We start from the raw sequence: 24,006 nt of genomic DNA, 5'->3' as shown, positions 1-24,006 counted from the left end.
AGAAACCAAACACAGTTAATCATGAACTGAAGGTTATTTTTCTTCTTTACTGACCTGGGACCCCGTAGTTCGATCAGCAAAGGCCCAGTTTTTTCTGCAGTGATCTGGTAAATTGGATTCATTTTGTAGCTGTCTCTGTAGTTTCCACATCCTCCTGCAGACTGACCTTTCCACTGACCATTAACCTACCATAAATCACAAACACACCGTAAAAAAAAACAATAATCGGGTCACAGAATACTTCGGGTCACAGAATTTCAAGACAAGACACCATAATATTTGTTACAATGACAGGCATATATCAGGAACGTGACATTTATTTGCTCAAGCTTGTTCTATCGTTTATAAAGATCTTTGACTGTATTGATATTCCTTGTAGCGTTATCCTTAAGTTATTTGGTTAACACAATTCTGATTTATCAGATTTTACATTAATTGACAGATCACGATAACCAATTCAATTAAAGGCTTTCATCTCAGTTGCTCTGCCATATCAAGATCATTTTTTTAACGCCAGGACTCATTAGAGACAGAAGCACCTTTGACAATTATTTATAAGAGCAGAGAAAATTTTGAATAAACAGATTTTAACATGAGCCCAAATTGACAAGGGCATTCTCACAAATTTGCTTCAATATTGAAGACATTGAAGCTACAAAAGGGAATGGATTGTTCGCCCAACCACACATTGGCAGAATTCACAAAAGCAAAAAAAAATTTGCAAATGCTAGAAATCCAAAAACAAAATCAGAAAATGCCAGACATATGTTTAAACCATCTAATCATGAACGCTGGTGTAAGCTCACCCTCACGCAACTCATGCAGAAAATTAGTTCTGCATCCTTTTTGTCCTCCCAGAATCAATGTCAAAATGATTCTACATTCTTCTTTCACTTCATTTTAGAAACATAGAAAATAGGTGCAGGAGCAGGCCATTCGGCCCTTTGTGCCAGCACCACCATTATGGCTGATCATCCAAAATCTGTACCCCGTTCTGGCTTTCCCCCCATATCCCTTGATTCCCTTAGCGCTAAATCTAACTCTCTCTTGAAACCATCCAGAGAATTGGCTTCCACTGCCTTCTGTGGAAGAGAATTCCACAGATTCACAACTCTCTGGGTGAAAAAGTTTTTCCTCATCTCAGTCCTAAATTGCCTACCCCCTATTCTTGAACTGTGACCCCTGACCTCTGGACTCCCCCAACATCGGGAACATTTTTCCTGCATCTACCCTGTCCAATTCTCTAAGAGTTTTATGTTTCTATAAGATCCCCTCTCATCCTTCTAAATTCCAGAGAATACAAGCAGTCGACCCAATCTTTCATCATATGTTAGTCCTGCCATCCCGGGTATTAATCTGGTGAACCTACGCTGCATTCCCTCAATAGCAATAATGTCCATCCTCAAATTAGGAGACCACAATTGCACACAATACTCTACGTGCGGTCTCACCAGGCCCCTGTACAACTGCAGCAGGACCTCCTTGCTCCAAAACTCAAATCCTCTCGCAATGAAGGCCAACAAGCTATTAGCTTTCTTCATTTCCTGCTGTACCTGCATGCTTACTTTCAGTCATTGATGTACAAGCACGCCCAGGTCTCGTTGCACCTCCCCTTCTCCTAATCTGACACCATTCAAATAATAATCTGCCTTCCTATTCTTGCCATCAAAGTGGATAACCTCATATTTATCCTCATAATACTGCATCTGCCAAGCTTCTGCCCACTCACCGAACCTATCCAAGTCACCCTGCAGCTTCATAGCATCCTCATCGCAGCTCACACTGCCACCAAGCTTTTTGGCATCCACAAACTTAGAGATGTTACATTTAATTCCCTCGTCTAAATCTTTAATATATATTGTAAACAACTGGGGTCCCAGCACCGATCCTTGCGGCACCCCACTAGTCACTGCCTGCCATTCTGAAAAGGACCCGTTAATTCCTAGTCTTTGCTTCCTGTCTGCCAACCAGTTCGCTATCCATGTCAATACCCTATCCCCAATATGTGCTCTAATTTGTGTGGGACCTTGTCAGAGGTTTTTTGAAAGTCCAGATACACTACATCCACTGGTTCAACCTTATCCATTCTACTTGTTACATCCTCAAAAAATTTCAAAAGATTACTCAAGCATGATTTCTTTCATGCTCTTTTCCTCCCTCCTTAATTAAAGGGCATGTCCCACTTAGGTGATTTTTTAGGCAACTGCCGGCGACTGTCAAAGTCGTAGCAGATCGCCGAAATGTTCTTTTACCCGACGACAATGACCACGACAATGCCGAGTCAGGTCGAGATTACCCCGTCTTCAGAAACATCGCAAAAATTCCCAGGCTGTCAATGCTTCTCTGGCGTCCTAATTTTCGCTGAAATCACTGACAAGTCGGTAAGTACTTGAGAGTTTAGAAATATAACATCTTGCCCGGGTTACTTGGAAGCCAAGCTTCACGGTAACAAGGCATAAACTGGATTTACTTCCAGTTTACTAATAGCAGTATTAAGAAATTTAATTTTAAAAGTGGTTAAATGGATTTTTGTGCGGATTGCGGGCATTCTTTGAAAATGTAGGGGAGATGCATATCTGGTTTCTGGGTTGCATATCTGGGGTGGGAGCCTACTTTAAATGTAATCGCTGATGGCCATAAACATCGCGAAAATTCCCACGCTTACCTGACCGTCAAACTGTCGCCTCCAATCTACCTGTCAAATGTCCTGACGGTAAATAAATTGGTATACACAACTATTTTATGGTATCTTGAAATGACTTTACTTATTTTAATATTATGTGCTTCTAAATGCATCTAAGAGAACCTAGAAAACCTGGGGACAGCATGCGACAGCGCCCGCAATAAGCAACGATACCTGGCTACAAGCCAGCTGTCGCCGAGAAATTTCACTCCGGTTGATTTCTCAGCGATGCGCTGAGATCCACTCTGATTCTTGGAAGACTCCTCACAATCATGCCCGCGACACCCCGGCGAACCGTCAGCGACAGCCTAGTCACCGGCAGTCGCCTTAAAACCGCCTAAGTGGGACAGGCCCATAACCCCTTTGACCTCCTCTGTTGAGTTCTAAATTTCTCCCAGTCCTCTGGTTTGCCGCTTCTTCTGCCTCTTCCTTGGATCTAACACGATCCCTGACTTCCCTCGTCAGCCACGTTTGAGCCGCCTTCCCAGTTTTATTTTTTCGCCAGACAGGAATGAAAAATTTCTGGAGTTCATCCATGCGGTCTTTAAATCTTTGCCATTGCATCTCCACTGTCAACCCTTTACATATAATTTGTCAGTTGATCCTAACCAATTCCCATCTCATACCTTCAATGTCTCCTTTAGACAATAGACAATAGGTGCAGGAGTAGGCCATTCAGCCCTTCGAGCCAGCACCGCCATTCAATGCGATCATGGCTGATCACTCTCAATCAGTACTCCGTTCCTGCCTTCTCCCCATACCCCCTCACTCCGCCATCCTTAAGAGCTCTATCCAGCTCTCTCTTGAAAGCATCCAACGAACTGGCCTCCACTGCCTTCTGAGGCAGAGAATTCCACACCTTAAAGTTCTTCCTCATCTCCGTTCTAAATGGCCTACCCCTTATTCTTAAACTGTGGCCCCTTGTTCTGGACTCCCCCAACATTGGGAACATGTTTCCTGCCTCTAAAGTGTCTAATCCCCTAATTATCTTATATGTTTCAATAAGATCCCCCCTCATCCTTCTAAATTCCAGTGTATACAAGCCTAATTGCTCCAGCCTTTCAACATACGACAGTCCCGCCATTCCGGGAATTAACCTAGTGAACCTACGCTGCACGCCCTCAATAGCAAGAATATCCTTCCTCAAGTTTATTCAAGTTCAGGACCCTAATCCCTGAATTAAACATGTCACTCTCCATCTTATTTCACCTTATTATGGTCACTGTTGCCCAAGGGGCCTCGCACAATAAGATCGCTAATTAATCCTTCCTCATTACACAATACCCAGTCTAGGATGGCCTGCCCTCTGGTCGGTTCCTCTACATATTGGCTTTAAAAACGCATCCCGTATATACTCCAGGAAATCCTCCTCCTCAGTGTTGTTACCAATTCTAGTGGCCCTATCTATATGTAGATTAAAGTCACCCATGATAGCCACATCTTCCGTTTATTCATCCAGTCACCTTTGGAGATTAAGAAGCTCGTGTTACAAAACTAACTATTCACCCAGAATAAAAACATTTTTTATGGTTACTGCCAATTGGAAATTCTAACACAAAAAAATTGCAGAGAGAAAACAATCCTTTCCATTTGTTTTAGATGGAGGCAAACAATTAAAATTCCAGGAAGGAATGAGATGAATCAGATAGCTCATTGGAAGGAGCTACACTGGCACAAAGGTCAGATTCAGTGCTGATTCTTTACAGTGCCGCTCCTTTTAGATGGCCAGGAACCGTGTGACTGGTTTAATTTAATTGGAAGTCATTCATCAACTTTGACCGCAATCATCTAATGGAATTGGAGATTTTCGCCACTAATTGGATGTTTTAAATTTGAAAACTCACCTCAAACTTTTTATTTGAGTGATAGGCAGACATTCTTCAGTGAAGAACAGATTTATTGGAAGTCAATGTGCACCATTTCCAGCCAAATGAGAAAATACTTAAACATACCTGATGATTTCTATGGGGTTTCAAATAATTTTAAAGTTACTGTGGCTTGGCACCAGTAGCACTCACCCGCTTATAGTGCGTGTAGGGGAATAGGATCTTAGAAAACGCAAACTTGCACATGGAATATACCTGTAGGTAGGAATAAAATTCTTGTAACTGGTCAGTGTAATTTTTGCCATTGACATAAAACCCAGCATGTTGAGCAACTAGTTTTGTGTTGCCAAAGTGAAGTAAAATATGAGATACTTTGTATTCTAAAGAACATAAAACACAATTTGTTAGGAATTTATTCAGCTTCTTTTTGTTAAGGAGACAACAGACTGCAGATGTTGTAATCTGGAGCAAAAAACAAACTGTCGGTCGAACAGCAGGTCAGGCGACATTTGAGGAAGCAGAGGGGCAGTCAATGTTTCTGGTCGAGACTCTGCATCAGGAATGAGACAGAGTCCTTTGCCTCCACTGATACCACCTGACCCACTGAATTCCACCAGTAGTTTGTTTTCCTCCCTCCCCATTTAGTTAAGTTTTGTTAATTTCCTCCCCCCCAAATTGCCATCTTATTCCTCAATGAGTTTCTCTCCTGAAAGTATCAACCTTTTTCAGGTTTAGTCACCTGGTACTCAAGAGTAGATCTCCATCAATGTTTGGCAATCAGGTCTTTTGTAAGTAGCCATTTTAGCCCTGTATAACTTTCTCAAAAACTACACATGCAAAATTATGAGAATCCAATGGGTGTCATTCCTGATCACAATTAATTTGTTCGGTACTGCCTCAGCTCAGCGTAGAGATACACCGTGGAAACGGGTCCTTCTGGCCCAGTGAATCCACACTGATCATTGATGACCGGTACACTAGTTCCACGTTATTCCAGTTTTGCATGCTACACATGAAGGGCAATTTACAGAAACCAATTAACCTACAAACCTGCATGTCTGTGGAATGTGAGAGGGAACCGGGAGATTGGCACTGTGAGGCAGCCTCTCTACCGCTGCACCACTTGGTATTCCCATATGTAGTTCACTGGTAACATGCCCACGTCAAAGAGCTTCATGTGTTTGAGATGGATTATTTTATTTCAACCTATTGTATTTAGACAATAGACAATAGACAATAGGTGCAGGAGTAGGCCATTCGGCCCTTCGAGCCAGCACCGCCATTCAATGTGATCATGGCTGATCATTCTCAATCAGTACCCCGTTCCTGCCTTCTCCCCATACCCCCTGACTCCGCTATCCTTAAGAGCTCTATCTAGCTCTCTCTTGAATGTATTCAGAGAATTGGCCTCCACTGCCCTCTGAGGCAGAGAATTCCACAGATTCGCAACTCTCTGACTAAAAAAGTTTTTCCTCATCTCTGTTCTAAATGGCCTACCCCTTATTCTTAAACTGTGCCCCTGGTTCTGGACTCCCCCAACATTGGGAACATGTTTCCTGCCTCTAACATGTCCAACCCCTTAATAATCTTATACGTTTCGATAAGATCCCCTCTCATCCTTCTAAATTCCAGTGTATACAATAGACAATAGGTGCAGGAGTAGGCCATTCAGCCCTTCGAGCCAGCACCGCCATTCAATGCGATCATGGCTGATCACTCTCAATCAGTACCCCGTTCCTGCCTTCTCCCCATACCCCCTCACTCCGCTATCCTTAAGAGCTCTATCCAGCTCTCTCTTGAAAGCATCCAACGAACTGGCCTCCACTGCCTTCTGAGGCAGACCTACAAACCTAGTCGCTCCAGTCTTTCAACATATGACAGTCCCGCCATTCCGGGAATTAACCTAGTAAACCTACGCTGCACGTCCTCAATAGCAAGAATATCCTTCCTCAAATTTGGAGACCAAAACTGCACACAATACTCCAGGTGCGGTCTCACTAGGGCCCTGTACAACTGCAGAAGGACTTTGCTCCTATACTCAACTCCTCTTGTTATGAATGCCAACATTCCATTGGCTTTCTTCACTGCCTGCTGTACCTGCATGCTTCCTTTCAGTGGCTGATGCACTAAGACACCCAGATCACGTTGTACGTCCCCTTTTCCTGTGACTCGAGTATGAAAGTTATACTGAACATAGAGCATAGAAGACTATGGCACAAGAACAGTCCCTTTGCCTCTCAATATTCGTGCCGAAAATGATACCGTTAAACTAATCTCTCCCTGCATGCGATCCATTTTCCTCCATTCGCTGCATTAACTAAAAAAAACTTTTAAATGCCACTACTGCCACTATCTAAATGCCAATTCGGACACCACAACACTGAAGAGGTACTGCAGTGTTAAGGGTGTTGTCTTTCAAGTGTTATGCTGTGAAGATCACAGAAACATGTTTAAACATATCAAACAGTCTCAAATTTACAGAAATCAATTTTTTACATTTCAGCTAATAACAGAGAGTAAACAGTACCAAAGCCATAATATGCATACCCTGAGTGTGTAATGGATGGTGTTCTGCTTCTCGTACTGAGACACCACTAAAGTAAACGTCTTTGGCCCCGGAGTATTCAGCTTAATCTTGGTCAGATAATGAGGGCTGTTTATTCGAATACCATCGATGAATGGAGGCGGTTCATCTACAAGAGATTTTATAATAGATTTATCAGACTAGCTTTGGAGTGCAGCACACTGCAAGCTAAGAATTATACTATCTGGTAGCTCACTGCATTTATAGATTTAATCTTCAATCAATAGCACGCTATATGTGCCAAGCATACATTAATGAAACTCTGCCCCTAATATTACATCAATACTCATGCAAGCCTACATGCCTCTGGTAGTCATCCTGAAAACAAGGATAAATGAACATCAGAAAAAACCAATGGGAAAGAGGTAACCCCAATTCTAAATTTATTAGTTTACTTAGTGAGCCCAGAAAATGTAACACTTAAATTTTAATACCATAAAAAAATCTGAAATTGCCAAACTTGGAACTCTGAACGTTATTCCCTCATCATGTACCTATACACTGTAAATGGCTCAATTGTAATCATGTGTTGTCTTTCTGCTGTCTGGATAGCACGCAACAACCTCGGTACATGTGACAATAAACTAAACTGACCAGTAGCAAAAACATATTGCACTCAGGAAATTGCAATGAACTAAATGATATCACAAACATCTGACCATCGTTGGTTCAAGAGATAATGTTTGAGGTAGAGGCCTAAGCATTCTGTCACTGACTTCATCCTCTTCACTAGCCACCAATGCAGGCTTGAAATGCACTTCCCTTAGAATTAAGTACCTATTTTAACCTGCATCATTTGAATCTGCCTTTAAACAAGCACATCCCAACCCTAATCTTTTCTCACCTTCTACTCGCCAACATTTCTGTGCTCATTGAATTCTGGCCTTGATCATTCTCAGATTTCTTCCCTGCTCCATTGGTAGTCACATATCTTCAGCCAAGTCGGCTCTGAATTCTTGAAATTGTTTCCTTAAATATTTCCATGTCTCTCTCCTCCTTTATGATATTCAATTAAAACTTGCATCTTCAAGCAAGCTCTGCAAAATTTGTCCTAGTATTTTTGTTTGGCAGCAAAATTGAGGGACATTTTATGAATCCAAGCACATTGTAAGCACCATTTACTATGGATCATCTCATTGCTCTTTGGGTTACCTTACTGCGTGGGAAATGCTTACTGCATTTTCCTGCAAAACTATAATCGGCTCCAACATTCCTACTCTTATCATGCAGCAAAATCCTAATACAACACGGCTGTTTCTACAGAAGAAAAAAATAATGGTTCAATACGTGGGTGATTTATCATTAAACTGGGTTTACCAGAATGTCTATTTTGCAAATATATTACACACTTCATTACATTTATTTTTGATCTCATTGCTTGTGGCTTTTTAAAATTTAGTATTCATGTCCTTTAATTCCACATTCACTGTTCAAGTTAAACAAGCCCAATGATATTTTCGTTATCATTTTAAATCCCACTTGACCTGAAGATTAAACTTGGTCTTTGCTCTTCAGGTGCCGTGTGGCAAGAAATTACCAAATAAAAACATTCTGGGATCTCACTGAACCTTGGACTGTTATTTTTTTTTACTAATGAGCTCCAATCCTCCCATACTTCCATCCCACCGTAGGATAAACTGAGGGTACTTCACTACTTTAATGAACATACACCTGTACAATGGCCCTCTACCAAGACCCTTTGCTCATCTGGCTGAACTTATTCTCACATCAAACTACCTTGCCTTCAACTCCACTCACTTTTTCTAAATAAAAGATGCCGGCAATGGGAACTTGCATGGGCCAAGCTACAACTGGCTCTTTGTGAATACATGGAACAGTACTCCACCGGGTGGCGCCGCAATGTCAGCCTCGCCTACAGTCTGTCTGCCCTTTTCAAGTTATTTTTGGTGAGCTTTAAAGTATGTGTTAATGTTCTCTGGTTTGTTTTATGTGGGGGGTGGGGGGTCAGGGGAAACTTTTTATCAATCTCTTACCTTGCCGAGATGCGATTGTTTCCGGATCGTATCTCCGGTCGCTCGGCGGCCTAACATTGTGGAGCTGGAGGCCTTGCCTGGGACAGACATTGAGCCCCCGCGAGGCATGGATTTACCATCTGAGCATGCGATTCCTTGCCTGGATCAAAGCTCCAACCGCAGCCTGCAGATTTTAACATCAAGGAGCTTGCAGTCTCGGGTTGAGACTGAAGTCGGGAGCTCGAAGCTGCACGAGGTTTGACTAGCCCCTACCCGGGGTGGATTGCCCGGCATGGGGGAGCTGAGATCCCCCCCTCCCCGATGCAGGAGCTTGATCGCCCCGACGACTACGGGAGTCAAGATCGTCCCGTTAACTTTGAACTCTTTTTCGCCTTTCACCACAGTGAGGAATGCAGAGGAGTCACTGAGGTGGATGTTCATGTTAAAATGTATTTTGTGTGTCTTGTTGCTTTTTATTGTTATGACTGTATGACAAATGAAATTCCTCGTATGTTGAAAAACATACTTGGCTAATAAAGTATGATTGTGATTGTGAGTCCTTGAGTGATTGAAAAATACAGCATGGATACAGGCCCTTCAGCTAACTGAGTCCATGCTGACCATCAATCATCTGTTCATGCTAGTTCCATGTTATCCCCTTTCACATCCACTCCCGACATATTATGGGCAATTTGCAGAGGCCATTTAACCTACAAACCCACACGTCTTTGGGATATGGGAGGAAACCGGAGCGCCCAGAGAAAACCTATGCCGTCAGAAGGGAGATACTACAAACTTCACATAGATACTACCCAAGGTGAGGATTGAACCCGGGTCTCTGGCCTGTGTGCAGCAGATCTACCAGCTGCGCCACTGTGCCGTCCTTTGGTCCCACTTGGGCCCTTCTCTTTTTTTTTAAACCACTGCATTGATAAACATATTGCGTTGTCTCCTGCAAAACATAGACATTTAAAAACCAATAACTCAACTTCCAAATTCTTCCAGCTCCATGTTAATTTCTAAGCAACATACTTACTCGGGTAGTAAACCTTCTTTCCTCCAGTCTGGTAAACTACCAATGTAATAAATTCACGATTGTGGGCAAAATCATCCTGTAATTAGAATGCAAATTTAACATTTGGGTTAGGGTGCAAAGCACAATGTGGAATCATGGTAGATCTACTGGAACTAGACGAGGTCTAGTCTAGTTTAATTTCCCTTTCCAAGCTTTGAAGAATAAAGCTTCCATTACCATCAGAGGAATAAATCAGGTGTCCAGAGTAGGGGAAATCGAGAACCAGAGGACATAGGTTTAAGGTGAGGTGGGGGGAAAAAGATTCAATTGGAACCCGAGGGGTAACTTTTTCACACAAAGGGTGGTGAGTGTATGGATCGAGCTGCCTGAGGAGGTAGTTGTGGCAGGCACTATCGCAACGTTTAAGAAGCATTTAGACAGGTACATGGAGAGGGATATGCGCCAAACACCGGCAGGTGGGACTAGTGTAGGTGGGACATGTAGGCTGGTCTAGGTGAGTTGGGCCGAACTGCCTGTTTTCATGCTATATGATTATGACTGGTTTCCAAACCCTCACAACAGAACGGTTCTTTTGATGATCATCATTCTTTTGATGATCTTAAAGCCAAATATCCACTTATTGAGCTGTGGACAAGTAGTAACATTTTCTCCCATTAAGTTTACCAAATGCTCCCTCCATTTTGAATAACCCTATCAGAGCTCTGCAGCTTTTTCCAATGGCCTTAACACCAATTCTAAATTGAGTGCAACAGAACTTACAATAATGTGTATAAATTGCTACAAAACACTTATCAGATACGCAAGAGTGGCAAGGGTGGATTCGGCCTTATTGCCTCTCGCTGTTACTCACAGGTCCTCAGCAAACATTACTGTTGAAAGCAGAATTTCACAGGCAGTTTTTAGCATCTTACGTCACAGTACCTTAGAGTGTCAAGAACACGGGGCTCCCCTTTGAAACTGAATTGCCTAATCCTACTATCAATTTGCACTTCCTGTTTAGCATTTTAATTGCTGCTAATAAAGCAACATCACAGCCATTGAGAGAGTGTAATGGCAAAGATTTGAGAAAATGATCACATCTTGTTCACTGGTTGCCAACCCAGGCTGAACATGGATCAGATTGCGTTAGATCGATGGCCAATTGAAAGGATCTTTCACCTTCGCCAGATTACCCTTCAATATAAATAGATCCTGATATCAATGTTTCTTCAGTCACAAAACAAGTCTGTATAGATCTTTTTGAGATGCAGCATTCCCAAATAACCAATTCACAATATTTAATCCACAATATATCTAGCCTGTTCCCTACGGAAACACAACAATGTAAATTGACTGGGGAAGAAAGTGCACAGGCATCTCAGAAATCTTTTGAAATGTTTAACACCTTCTACATTATACTCAACTACAGGACAATAAATGGGATGGGAGGGGAAGGAGGGGAGGGGAGGGGAGGGGGAGTGGAGGTGGGGGGGAAAGGTGAGGAGGGGAGGGCGGGAATGGGGGGGAATTTTTTTTTGAATAACTACTTTGGTTCTGTCTTCACTAAGGAAGACATAAATAATCTGCCGGAAATAGCAGGAGACCGGGGGTCAAATGAGATGGAGGAACTGAGTGAAATCCAGGTTAGTCGGGAAGTGGTGTTAGATAAATTGAATGGATTAAAGGCTGATAAATCCCCAGGGCCAGATAGGCTGCATCCCAGAGTGCTTAAGGAGGTAGCCCCAGAAATAGTGGATGCATTAGTGATAATTTTTCAAAACTCTTTAGATTCTGGAGTAGTTCCTGAGGATTGGAGGGTAGTTAATGTAACCCCACTTTTCAAAAAGGGAGGGAGAGAGAAAATGGGGAATTACAGACCAGTTAGTCTAACATCGGTAGTGGGGAAAATGCTAGAGTCAGTTATTAAAGATGGGATAGCAGCACATTTGGAAAGTGGTGAAATCATTGGACAAAGTCAGCATGGATTTATGAAAGGTAAATCATGTCTGATGAATCTTATAAAAAATTTCGAGGATGTAACTAGTAGAGTGGATAAGGGAGAACCAGTGGATGTGTTATATCTGGACTTCCAGAAGGCTTTCGACAAGGTCCCACATAAGAGATTAGTATGCAAACGTAGAGCACATGGTATTGTGGGTTCAGTATTAATGTGGATAGAGAACTGGCTGGTAGACAGGAAGCAAAGAGTAGGAATAAACCGGTCCTTTTCAGAATGGCAGGCAGTGACTAGTGGGGTACCGCAAGGCTCAGTGCTGGGACCCCAGCTATTTACAATATATATTAATGATTTGGACAAGGGAATTGAACGCAACATCTCCAAGTTTGCGGATGACACGAAGCTGGGGGGCAGTGTTAGCTGTGAGGAGGAGGCTAGGAGGCTGCAACGTGACTTGGATAGGTTAGGTGAGTGGGCAAATGCATGGCAGATGCAGTATAATGTGGATAAATGTGAGGTTATCCACTTTGGTGGCAAGAACAGGAAAGCAGACTATTACCTCAATGGTGGCCGATTAGGAGAAGGGGAGATGCAACGAGACCTGGGTGTCGTGGTGCACCAGTCATTGAAAGTAGGCATGGAGGTGCAGCAGGCAGTGAAGAAAGTGAATGGTATGTTGGCATTCATAGCGAGGGGATTTGAGTATAGGAGCAGGGAGGTTCTGCTGCAGTTGTACAGGGCATTGGTGAGACCACACCTGGAGTATTGCGTACAGTTTTGGTCTCCTAATCTGAGGAAATACATTCTTGCCATAGAGGGAGTACAGAGAACGTTCACCAGATTGATTCCTGGGATGGCAGGACTTTCATATGAAGAAAGATTGGATAGACTCGGCTTGTACTCGTTGGAATTTAGATTGAGGGGGGATCTTATAGAAACTTACAAAATTCTTAAGGGGTTGGACAGGCTAGATGTAGGAAGATTGTTCCCGATATTGGGGAAGTCCAGAACAAGGGGGTCACAGTTTAAGGATAAGGGGGAAGTCTTTTAGGACCGAGATGAGAAAGTTTTTTTTCACACAGAGAGTGGTGAATCTGTGGAATTCTCTGCCACAGAAGGCCGTTGAGGCCAATTCATTGGCTATATTTAAGAGGGAGATAGATGTGGCCCTTGTGGCTAAAGGGATCAGGGGGTATGGAGAGAAGGCAGGTACGGGATACTGAGTTGGATGATCAGCCATGATCATATTGAATGGCGGTGCAGGCTCGAAGGGCTGAATGGCCTACTCCTGCACCTATTTTCTATGTTTCTATGAAAGGGGAGAGGGAAGTAGGGGGTAGGCGGGAATGGGGGGGCGGCAGTCGGGAGGAGGGCGGGACTCGGGGGAAAGGGTGGAGGCGAATAGGGGGGAGTCAGGAGTGGGGGGGGGAGGAAAGTGGGGGGCGACATGGACTGTTGTGATTTGCTGTTGAAGACCACTGAAAAGTGGCATTACGTGCCATATTATGAGTTTAAAATTGTTTGGTATGTGTCATGGCGCCTTTTTTATGTGCTCGCTCCCCATAACTTTAGAACCTGGCTATGCCACTGCCAATCAGGGTTGTGTCATCCGCAATCTTGAGAAGCTTGACGGAGGAGTCTGTGGAAGTACAGTCGTCGGTGTAGGGAGAGTAAAGGAGAGGGGAGAGTACGCAGCCTTGCAGTGCTCCTTTGCTGAGGGTCAGCAGGTCTGAGATGTGCTTTCCCAGCTTCACATGCTGCTTCCTGTCTGTCAGGAAGTTGGTGATGCACTGACAGAGGGGTTCAGGCACAGTCAACTGGTAGAGTTTGGAGTGTAGTAGCTCTGGCACAATGATGTTGAATGCAGAGCTTAAATCCACAAACTGGTGCCAGTTGCTCGGCACAGAGCTTGAGGGCAGAGGGGGAAACATTGTCCGGTCCTGGAGATTTCCGGCTTTTCTGTCTCCTGAATAGCTTTTCCATCTCCTCAATGAGAGGAAATAAGCTCAAATCTACCCTATCCACTCTTGTGCATCGGATAAGTAGTTTGAAAGCAATTTACACACATTATTGCAGAAGTTTGTTACACTCAATTTAGAATTGGAAAAGGTTGCAGCGCCACCTGTCCAAATATCTTTTAAATGTTGTCACATCAGTCATCACATTACAGTTATAAAGAAAACAGATTGAAATGTGTATGGAACTGCTTTTATGGTCAGATTGACCCCACAAAAGTATATTTGGAGGGGGGGGGGAGGATTCAAAATAACACTTGAATTAAGGTGGCAACAATAATTCTACCTCAGGACAAATAACCCAATGCCTTGAGGTTTTTACTAATAGCTTACCTTGTCAGTAATGTGCCTGGTCAATAGAACCCAGACAACTGCGCCACCTTGTGGGCACTGTACATCCAGCTTGTACTGAGGGTTGTTAGCCAGGCTGTATGCATCTTTCACAGGGCCTTGCTTTGCATCCCAGGTACTGGAACCAAGAAGAAACATTTATATTTAAGCCTATTAGCAACGCAAAGAAAAACTTACAAATTAAAACATTTAAATCAATCTGAACAACTACTACATCCTGTACAAGTTTCTTTGTAATGGATCTCTTGTGTGAGAGCAGAATGCAGTGGGAACTTGGTTGCTTGAGGCTCAGCTGTTGACTGGTTTCAACAGGCGATTGTGGCTTCCTGTGTTGGGGATAGTAGTGAGATGTACAGCGAAAGGGAATTGGTGGTGGAGGATGAAATATATTGAGTTTGGACGCCAAGTTCCAATTGAGGGGAGACAAAGAACACTAGCTCAAGACAAACTAAAAAATAGTCAATATCATTTTAAAAATCAGCAAGAAATAATTGTTCCACGATCGATTGGTGTGTAGCAGCAATGGTAACCATGAAAATATTTTTAAGCATTCACCTTATTCTCTAATGTTCTTTAGTGTAAGAAACCTGCCAAACCTGAGAGACCGACAAACTACTCAAATTAGGGACAGACAGTGGATGTCAGAATTGCCAGGAATGTCCAAATCTCATGATGCAATAAAACAAAATTAAAACAAAGGAAACAAATCAATTCAATAGCGAAATTAGCGAAAACGCAACATCTTGACAAATATACCAAAAAAAGGATCTGGCTAAAAAAGATTGCTTGTTAGAGTCTCAGTAGAATTACTGCTGTAATATTTACATAATGTAGTAGACAATAACCATCACCTCCACGCATTAAGGGTCAAGAGAGTTTAATCATCATGTGTACCAAATTGGAACAATCAGATTCTTATTTGCAGCAGTGTAACAGGTCTGTAAGCAGTACTCAATAAGTGACATGATAAACAAAACAAAAAAAGTTCAATAAAGAAAAACCCAATATTAGTGCAAAGCAAAATAAAAGCACAAAGTTCCCAGTGCAACTAAGAGTTTAAAGTTCAGTTCTGTCCTATATTTGACTCTAGTGATTAAAATATCAAGACATATCTCGAGGTATCACAAAATGCTGGTGTAACTCAGCGGGTCAGGCAGCATCTCTGGAGAGAAGGAATGGGTGACGTTTCGGGTCGAGACCCTTCTTCAGACTGAAGATATATGGGCGGCACGGTAGCGCGGCGGTAGAGTTGCTGCTTTACAGCGAATGCAGCGCCGGAGACTCAGGTTCGATCCTGACTAAGGGTGCTGCACTGTAAGGAGTTTGTACGTTCTCCCCGTGACCTGCGTGGGTTTTCTCCGAGATCTTCGGTTTCCTCCCACACTCCAAAGACGTACAGGTATGTAGGTTAATTGGCTGGGTAAATGTAAAAATTGTCCCTAGTGGGTGTAGGATAGTGTTAATGTACGGGGATCGCTGGGCGGCGCGGACTTGGTGGGCCGAAAAGGCCTGTTTCCGGCTGTGTATATATGATATGATATCTCAAAGCATTTAAATTAATTTTGAAGAAGTGTCCATAAAAATGGGCAAAAACTCCCACGCACAGCAACTGCAGATAAATGACCATTTGGTGGAGTGGAAATAAATGTAGGCTAGGTTGCTGGAAGAAAACTAGCTCTGATTTAGAAAGAGCCATAGGATCTCCAATGTCCACTGGAGATGCAAGAAACAGATGTATTTTCCTTTTGGCACAGTATTTCCTGGAGGTTTGAAGATCAAGAGGTCACGATGGAAATATTCATGCAAAAGAGCCGTTTCCTCCTGAGGAACAATGTATAACTCTGTCTAAAAATAAGATATCATCCAGAGAAAAGTGTAACGTGGGAACAGGCCAACCCATCTACATTTATGTCAAAGTTATTTATATAAATGACAAACAACAGAATTTCCCGCACAGAGCCGTGTTAAACTCCACTGGTCATAGACCTCCAGATACAACACCCTTCCAAAACAACCTGTCTTCAATGAGCAAGCCAGTTCTGAATCTAAATGAACAAGCCACCATGAGTCATAATCCCATCCTAATATTCTGAGCTTAAATACTTTCTTACAGAGTGGGTCATTAGTATTTGAAACTCTCTTCATCAAGGGGCAGCAAAATACCCATAAAGGGTATTTTTATGGCAGAGGTAGATAGATTCTTGACAAGCACGAGGTTGAAAGGTTATGAATAGACAGGAATGTGAAGTCAAGGTTACAAACAGATCAGCTATGATCTTATTGAGTGGCAGAACTGATTTGAAGGACCGAGTGGCCTAATGCTACTCATAATTCATATACTCTTGAATCTTCTGGAAATGCATCACCCTTTGAAAGCGCCACATTATTCTAGGAAACAAAAAATTTCAAGCACTGAAGCGTGTGACTAACCTGTGAATGTAAGTCGACTCTTTGAATAGACTAGGGTTCCAGCTCAAATAAATCACATCATAATGCCGACATAGGTCTTCCCAGTTAATCCAGAAAACTCCTGCAGTAAGGAAAAGTTCACAATACCAGCATGAGTAACAAAGAATGCCCAGCAATTGGTCATTACTTTTAATGTCCCCAATTTAAATGTACACATTAATCAACATCAACTTTGACTGCATTATTGAAACCTTGCAGTGCTTCACTTCCTTTAACATAGAAAAGTCAACAGGTAAAAATGTCGACCCAGTGCAAGGATAGAAAGGCTGACCTGGTAAAACAGAGTGAAAAGGATTGGGTGCCTGTAACTAATACTACTTCTTCAGACTGAAGAAGGGTCTCGACCCGAAACGTCACCCATTCTCTCTCTCCTAGATGCTGCCTGACCTGCTGAGTTACTCCAGCATTTTGTGATACCTTCGATTTGTACCCGCATCTGCAGTTATTTTCCTACACTACTTTGATTTCAAATCTATTGAAGCTAATTGGCAACAAATTTGATTTGCATCTTTAGAATATGCATTCCCAGCCCCCACCATTCTCAATCTTCCCTTTCGTTCCCCATCTTGGAAACATTTAACTGTCAGAAACTGCAAGAAGAAGTCAACATATTTTTAAGACATGATGAGCTCTCGTGATAAAGCCTATGTCTGAAAGTAGAAGGGTAACCTAATCTATGAAGGGTATCCATCTCCGTCTATCAATGAAACTTACCATTATCAATTTTCTGTGCTGTTTTGGGATTGAAACTCAAGTACTTCTGAAGAGCTGGAGTCCAGCTCTTCTCATCTTTATCACTGTACCGTCCTTTCCATCGCAAATGGCTCCATGGATTTTTAAGCTGAAGGAACTTAAGACCCTACAAGAGAGTACGAAAGAGCACCATGCAATATTTAGTACGAGTTCAATACCTCCTGTAGTGTTGGGACGGTTAATTTGGAAATACATGATCATTTCACAGCATTTTATATTATAAACAGAGAGAGAGATCGAATCACAGCATTAAAAAAGGCCCTCTGGCTCAACTTGTCCATGCTGACCAAGATGCCCCATCTACACGCGTTCCATCTGCTCGCGTTTGGCTCATATTCCTCCAAGGCTTTCCTAATCATATACCTACCCAAATGTCTTTTAAATGATGTTTTAGTGCAACTCGTTCCATATACTCACCACCCACTGTGTGAAAAAGTTGCCCCTCATGTTCTTATTAAATCTTTCCCCTCTCACCTTAAACCTATGGATAGTTGAAACCATCGGGTAACCTCGTGGAATCATCCCTGGAACCATGATATGTTCTAGTTAAAAATGTTAATCTGTCTCATTAAAAAGAGTCATTGACATGAGCAGTTGATACTGGCAGACAATTAGAACTTCCACTGGGGATCTAATAGTACAACCCTTCTCCTGAAAATAGGCTGTTACCTTGTAGTCCCGGATGTCTAGAACAGCATAAGCATGTGTTGGTACGAGCCCCCAATGTTCTCCTTCTTCCTCACTCATTATACCAGTAGCTGTGGTAATTAGAACATCTCCCTTGTGAAACCTATTAGATTCGGATATTGAACAAAAGCAATGTATAAATTGCTGAATTAAACCATTTAAAGAAGTTTACTGTGCGACAAGAGTAGTTTTCTTTACCTTTGACAAAGCATTTTGAAAGTGCCCTCGTAATCAAACTTCTGATTGTCTGAGTGCATCGCTATTCTCTCTGGTATCCAGCCAGTCAAGGCATGAAGATCAATGTTCTGTAGTGTCAAAAACACAATTTTGTATACTAGGTCACGTGGTCAATGGTAACACAACCTGTGACCTTCAAAGCTTTCAAGCTTGTTCCACCAGGTGGCACCGCGATGGCAGCCTCGCCTACAGTCTGTCTGTCCTTTTCGTCGTTTGTTTAAGCTTATTTTTGGTGTGTTTAGAAGGTATGTGTTTGTTTTATGTGGGGGGGTGGGCGGGGGTGGAGGAAACCTTTTTTTCAATCTCTTACCTTGCCGGAGATGCGATTGTTTTCCGGATCTTATCTCTGGTCGCTCTGCAGCCTAAGAACGTGGAGCTGGAGGCCTTGCTCGGGAATGACTTCGAGCCCCACCGCCGGGGCATGGACTTGCCATCGGAGCCGATTCCTTGCCTGGGATCGATGCTCCAACCCCGGCCTGCAGACTTTAACATCAAGAAGTTCGCAGTCTCCGGTTGAGACCGATGTCGGGAAGCTCCAAAGCCGCACGAGGTTTGATAGCCCTGATTCGGGGTAGATCGCCCGGCGCGGTGGAGCAGAGATTACCCCCTGATGCAGGAGCTTGATCGCCCCGATGTGGAAAGCCTGCCGCCGGCTACGGGAGTCAAGATCGTCCCGTCCCGTTAGAGGCCCCCGACCGTTTGAGGACAAAGAAGGGAGAGATTGAACTTTTTTCCCCGCTTTCTATCACAGTGAGGAATGCGGAGGAGTCACTGTGGTGAATGTTCATGTTAAAATGTATTTTGTGGGTTCTGTTGCATTTTATTGGTATGACTGTATGGCAAATTAAATTCCTCGAATGGTGCAAAACATACTTGGCTAATAAAGTATGATTATGATTATGATTGATTAGTCATGTGGTTTAAGCACATTTATGACTGGAATTATTTCACTTTAAGATTAAATTAAGGTCACTCGAAACTACAGTATTTCTTTATGGCTAGAAACATAAAGGATGTCTTAAATTTAAATCCAAGGAATTAAATGCCTCTGGAATAAAAAGCAGTAATGATAACTATGAAAATACTCTCCCATAACCGGAAAAGAAATCCAATCATGACTATTTACAGGCAATATTTCAAAATTAAGTTTCAATCCAAATATCTCTGATGGAAATAACTAAAAACAGTTGTTAACTTACACCACAATTAGGAAGTCATGTTTCCAACGTTACAATAGTACTTGTACTCCAAAACTAGTACACTGCTCAATTATAACTCAAGGCCATGAAAACTCTTATCTGAAAAAGCAGAACAATAGTGCTTCACATAAATGAAAAAAAATGTGTGCAGTAGGAAACAGCTCAAGGTTGAGAAAGCTAACCGTACAAAATTTACCATGCAATTATTTTCCATTAGTATGCAAGGAATTTTGCATCAGTTCAAGAATAAGCAACTTTGTTTATCATCAGGGACCATAGATGTAGTTGGGAAGAATGAAATAAAAATGGAGTGGATGTGAAGACGATGTTTCCACTAGTGGGAGAGTCCAGGACTAGAGGTCATAGCCTAAGAATTAAAGAATGTTCTTTTAGGAAGGTGACGCGGAGGAACTTTTGCCACAGAAGAATGTGGAGGCAGTCAGTGGATATATTTAAGGCAGAGAAAGATTCTTGATTAGTACTGGTGTCAGAGGTTATGGGGAGAAGGCAGGAGAATGGGGTTAGGAGGGAGATCAGCCATGATTGAATGGAGGAATAGACTTGATTGTCCAAATGGCCTAATTCTATTCCTATCTCTTATGATCTTATGAGACATTAGTCATGATTAATACTTACAGAGTTGGAACCGGGAAAGTCGTATCCTCCCATAACTTTCATGTAAGCTTTTTCTATCAAAGAGACCCAAAGTTCATTTCTGTTGTTGGAATAGGAACAAAGCAGCTCACCATTATGATCCACTGGCAAATAGTCATCAATGATTACCTGTTGTGGAAACACATTTGGGATAATGAAACAACCGGTTTTCAGTATCTACTTTGTGGCAGCTCCAGGATTCAAAACGTACATTAACCGTCACTAGGTGACGCAAAGGTTGCAGACAGATGAGCATGAACAGCAGTCACCCAATGACTGTAAACAGGACAATACCACTACAAAGATGTGCCACGATTGTAAACAGGTGACTGGATTCACATTGTTGTGTTAAGGTTATAAACTAGCGAGTATAATCACCAAATCATGCAATGGTCACACACAGGTGGAAGTAGCGCACAAGATAACATCTCATCTACCCCTACTGAACAATAATAAATAAAAAACAGCCCTGTTGATAAGGAAAGCAGGTACAGAAGAGATGCAAATCAGTTGCTTGTGTGGATGCATGGCAGACAGTCTCACCCAGTTAACAATTATCTATAGGAGCTAAACTCATCATCTTCGGCACTAACTATAACCCTCATCACTGAACTTAGATGATTAAATAGAAGTGCCTACAACTGGGTTATTTAATTATCAAACAATTGATTCAGATACACGATTCCTGATACATAATCATAAACAAACCGAGACATAAAAGATTAGTGGGCTGGTACATCAGTGGTAGGGAAATTATCGAAGATCCTTAGGGATAGGATCTACTCACATCTGGAAAAGCAAACACTTGTTTGGGAGAGTCAGCATGGTTTTGGGTACATGTCATGTTTCACAAATTGGGTTGTTTTCTTTTGAAAAGGTGACAAAGATGATTGATGTAAATAGGCAGTGGATGTTGTACACAAGACATTTGCAAAAGCATTTTGATAAGCCCCCTCTTGGTAGCCACTTAAAAGTATGGTAGCCACTTTTAAGAGGTATTTAGATAGGCACATGATCAAGTAGGGAAATGTAGGATATAGACCATATGCAGACAGATGTGCAGTTTAAATGGGCATCACGATCAGCACAGACATCATTGACCAAAGGCCTGTTCCTGCGCTGTGCTGTTCTATTTTCCATGTTCTAACTCAAGAAGAACCCTTAACTCGTCAAATGCAGATATAATTGAATTTTCCGTGTAACTGCCATTTGTTAAATTTGATCACAAAATAAAATTGGCTTTAAATCTCTAGTGAACTGTAAATTAAACTCAGAACTATAAACAAATGTATTTCCCACAAGAATCCGTAAACAGACAAATGTAAATATTATTTAACTTTACGAGTAACTGATATTTGTTCAATTTGATCACAAAATAAACAGCTTTAAATCTCTCGTGAACTGTAAATTAAACTCAACTATAAACTTTATTTAGAATATATCTTGTGTTTGTTACAGATACATTATGTGCAACTATATAAGAAGAACGCCCTCTCCCTAGTGACTGGGGTTACGAACTGGAGACAGTTGATGGAGATACAATCACATTTGCTGCCAAACCTGCTGATGTGGATTTCCAGAATTCATTTTGATTTTCATCACTGGTGATAAACCCGATCTGGGCCGAGTTTGCTGATTTTAATCAATGTCTTAGAATGTTTTGGGAATGGGTGGGGTAGGAATAGCTATACTTATTTTGTATCATTACCCCAAAATCCTGTGTTGTACGTTATTTGACCCAGAGTCTACCTTTGAGTAAAAAAAAACACAGCTAATTGGACAAAATGCTAAGCACACCAAGTGGGGCCTTCTAAATATGAAAAGGACATGGAACAATACAGCATAGGAACAGGCTTTTTGACCCACAATGACCATGTCAAATATGATGGCAAGTTAAACTAATATGGATGGGGTGGAAGAAAACTGACAGACGTAAGAGATAAAACATCTCTGTTTTAGGAGCCAGCGCTGCCCTCGCAGCTGCGGCTTCCGTACAGTCCGTCTGTCTTTTGTGTTTTTTGTTGTTTTTGTATGAATTGTAGTTTTAATATGGTGTAGTGTTTGTATGTTATGTGTAGGGTGGGGGGGGGGTGGGAGGAACGGGAACTGTAACATTCTCTCTCCCGAACGGAGACGAGACCTTTGTTTCTGTGTTGTGCCTGCAAGAGCCCGCGGCCCGGACTCACCACCTGCGGCGTGGCTGCCTTCGGATGCTGCGGGAGCGGCTGCGACTCGTCTCCGGAGGCTTCGGCGCGGGCCGCCTGGACGTCGGAAGCCCGCAGGCCCCTGGGTGGGGGCCGACATCGGAAGCTCAGGCAGCGGCAGCGACAGCGTCTTCGCTCGCCGCGAATCGCGGACCTTTCACCGTCCGGCGCGGCCTGAAATAGGCCGCGGACCTTTCACCACCCGGTGGGGGCTTCAATGTCAGGAGCCATGACCACCCCGACGTGGCAACTTCGACAGCCTGACCGTGGGAGAAGACGGCAGGGAAGAGAAAAAGACATTCTGGCCTTCCATCACAGTGAGGAGGGACTGGAGGAGACTCACTGTGATGGATGTTTCTTTTTATTTGGTGTTAGTTTATGATTGTATGTGTTATTGCATTTTTATTGATTATTCTTATTGGTCTTATTGTTGAACTTATTGGTCTTATTGTTGGGTAATGTTTCATTTCACTACACATTCATGTGTATGTGACAAATAAACGACTATTGAATAAGCTATATGTCTTCAATGATGAAGAATGTGGCTACAGGCTTACCTTTCTAGGAACACCATTGATGTGAAGTTTTACCATATATTTCCCACAAGGATTATACTCTGGTTCTCCTCTTCTATTCTGAGGATAAATAATGCTGCAAATCAAATCATAAAGATAAAATGTACTGAATGTGGAATGTAACATTTGCAAATGTTCAACTCCCCAATCTTCCCTTTTTCCTTTCACTTTTCCTTTCCATTTAAAATCCCAGCCGAGGGGAGCACGGCTAATTGTTACTAACACCTCTGCAAATACAACTCTAAAATTATCAGGGATTTGGGAGCCGACAGGAGTAATTCTTGTTAATTTGTCTCTCTAAAAGACATCTGTTTCTGATATCCATTAAATCCCACAGCTAAAGGCAGGACAGCAGGTATAAGGGTACACTATAGGTCTGTCAAGCACCATTGACTATATTATCATGCCACCAAACTTCATTAAAAATGGTTCATTAAAAAGAGCTACTTCTACGCCTTCTAACTTTCTCTGCTGTGCACAAGGGCAATTCTTAAAAAGGACATCACGTCTTTGTGCTCAGGAATATGCATTCTATAATGTATGAACATAAAATTTATGATACAAAATATACAAAGATCTTAAGCCATTACAAAACTTAAGATGCTCAAAAGTAACCGTAACATACAAAATGACACCGAGCTGCCAGAGTAGATGTTGGGACACATCTGAAAGTCATGGTGCAGCTCTAAAAGATTTTGGTTAGGTCTCATTTGGAGTGTTGCATGCAGTTCTGGTCACCCCATTACAGGAAAGATGTCGAGGCTTTGGAGAGGGTGCAGGGGAGGCTTATCAAAACTCTGCATGGATTAGAGGGTTTCAGCTAC

The 24,006-nt window shown here is 42.4% G+C and overlaps 1 protein-coding gene across 1 annotated transcript in view; it reads right to left on the bottom strand.

Moving 5' to 3' along the window:
- Positions 1 to 24,006, bottom strand: part of capn7 (calpain 7) — a 69,412-nt gene that overhangs the window by 5,464 nt on the left and 39,942 nt on the right. The window contains exons 9-19 of the mRNA XM_078415440.1: positions 23,165 to 23,258; positions 20,386 to 20,532; positions 18,512 to 18,618; positions 18,296 to 18,416; positions 17,588 to 17,732; positions 16,835 to 16,934; positions 14,387 to 14,522; positions 10,103 to 10,178; positions 7,057 to 7,202; positions 4,702 to 4,764; positions 55 to 185 (exon numbers count right to left, since the gene is read on the bottom strand). Of these exons, the coding sequence (XP_078271566.1) occupies positions 55 to 185; positions 4,702 to 4,764; positions 7,057 to 7,202; positions 10,103 to 10,178; positions 14,387 to 14,522; positions 16,835 to 16,934; positions 17,588 to 17,732; positions 18,296 to 18,416; positions 18,512 to 18,618; positions 20,386 to 20,532; positions 23,165 to 23,258 (1,266 nt within the window). The remainder of the gene's footprint in view (positions 1 to 54; positions 186 to 4,701; positions 4,765 to 7,056; positions 7,203 to 10,102; positions 10,179 to 14,386; positions 14,523 to 16,834; positions 16,935 to 17,587; positions 17,733 to 18,295; positions 18,417 to 18,511; positions 18,619 to 20,385; positions 20,533 to 23,164; positions 23,259 to 24,006) is intronic.

The sequence above is a fragment of the Rhinoraja longicauda genome, chromosome 2, assembly GCF_053455715.1.
Source record: "Rhinoraja longicauda isolate Sanriku21f chromosome 2, sRhiLon1.1, whole genome shotgun sequence".
NCBI lineage: Eukaryota > Metazoa > Chordata > Chondrichthyes > Rajiformes > Arhynchobatidae > Rhinoraja > Rhinoraja longicauda.
The sequence above is the reverse complement of the archived record's forward strand: the minus strand, read 5'-3'. Positions and strand labels throughout refer to the sequence as shown.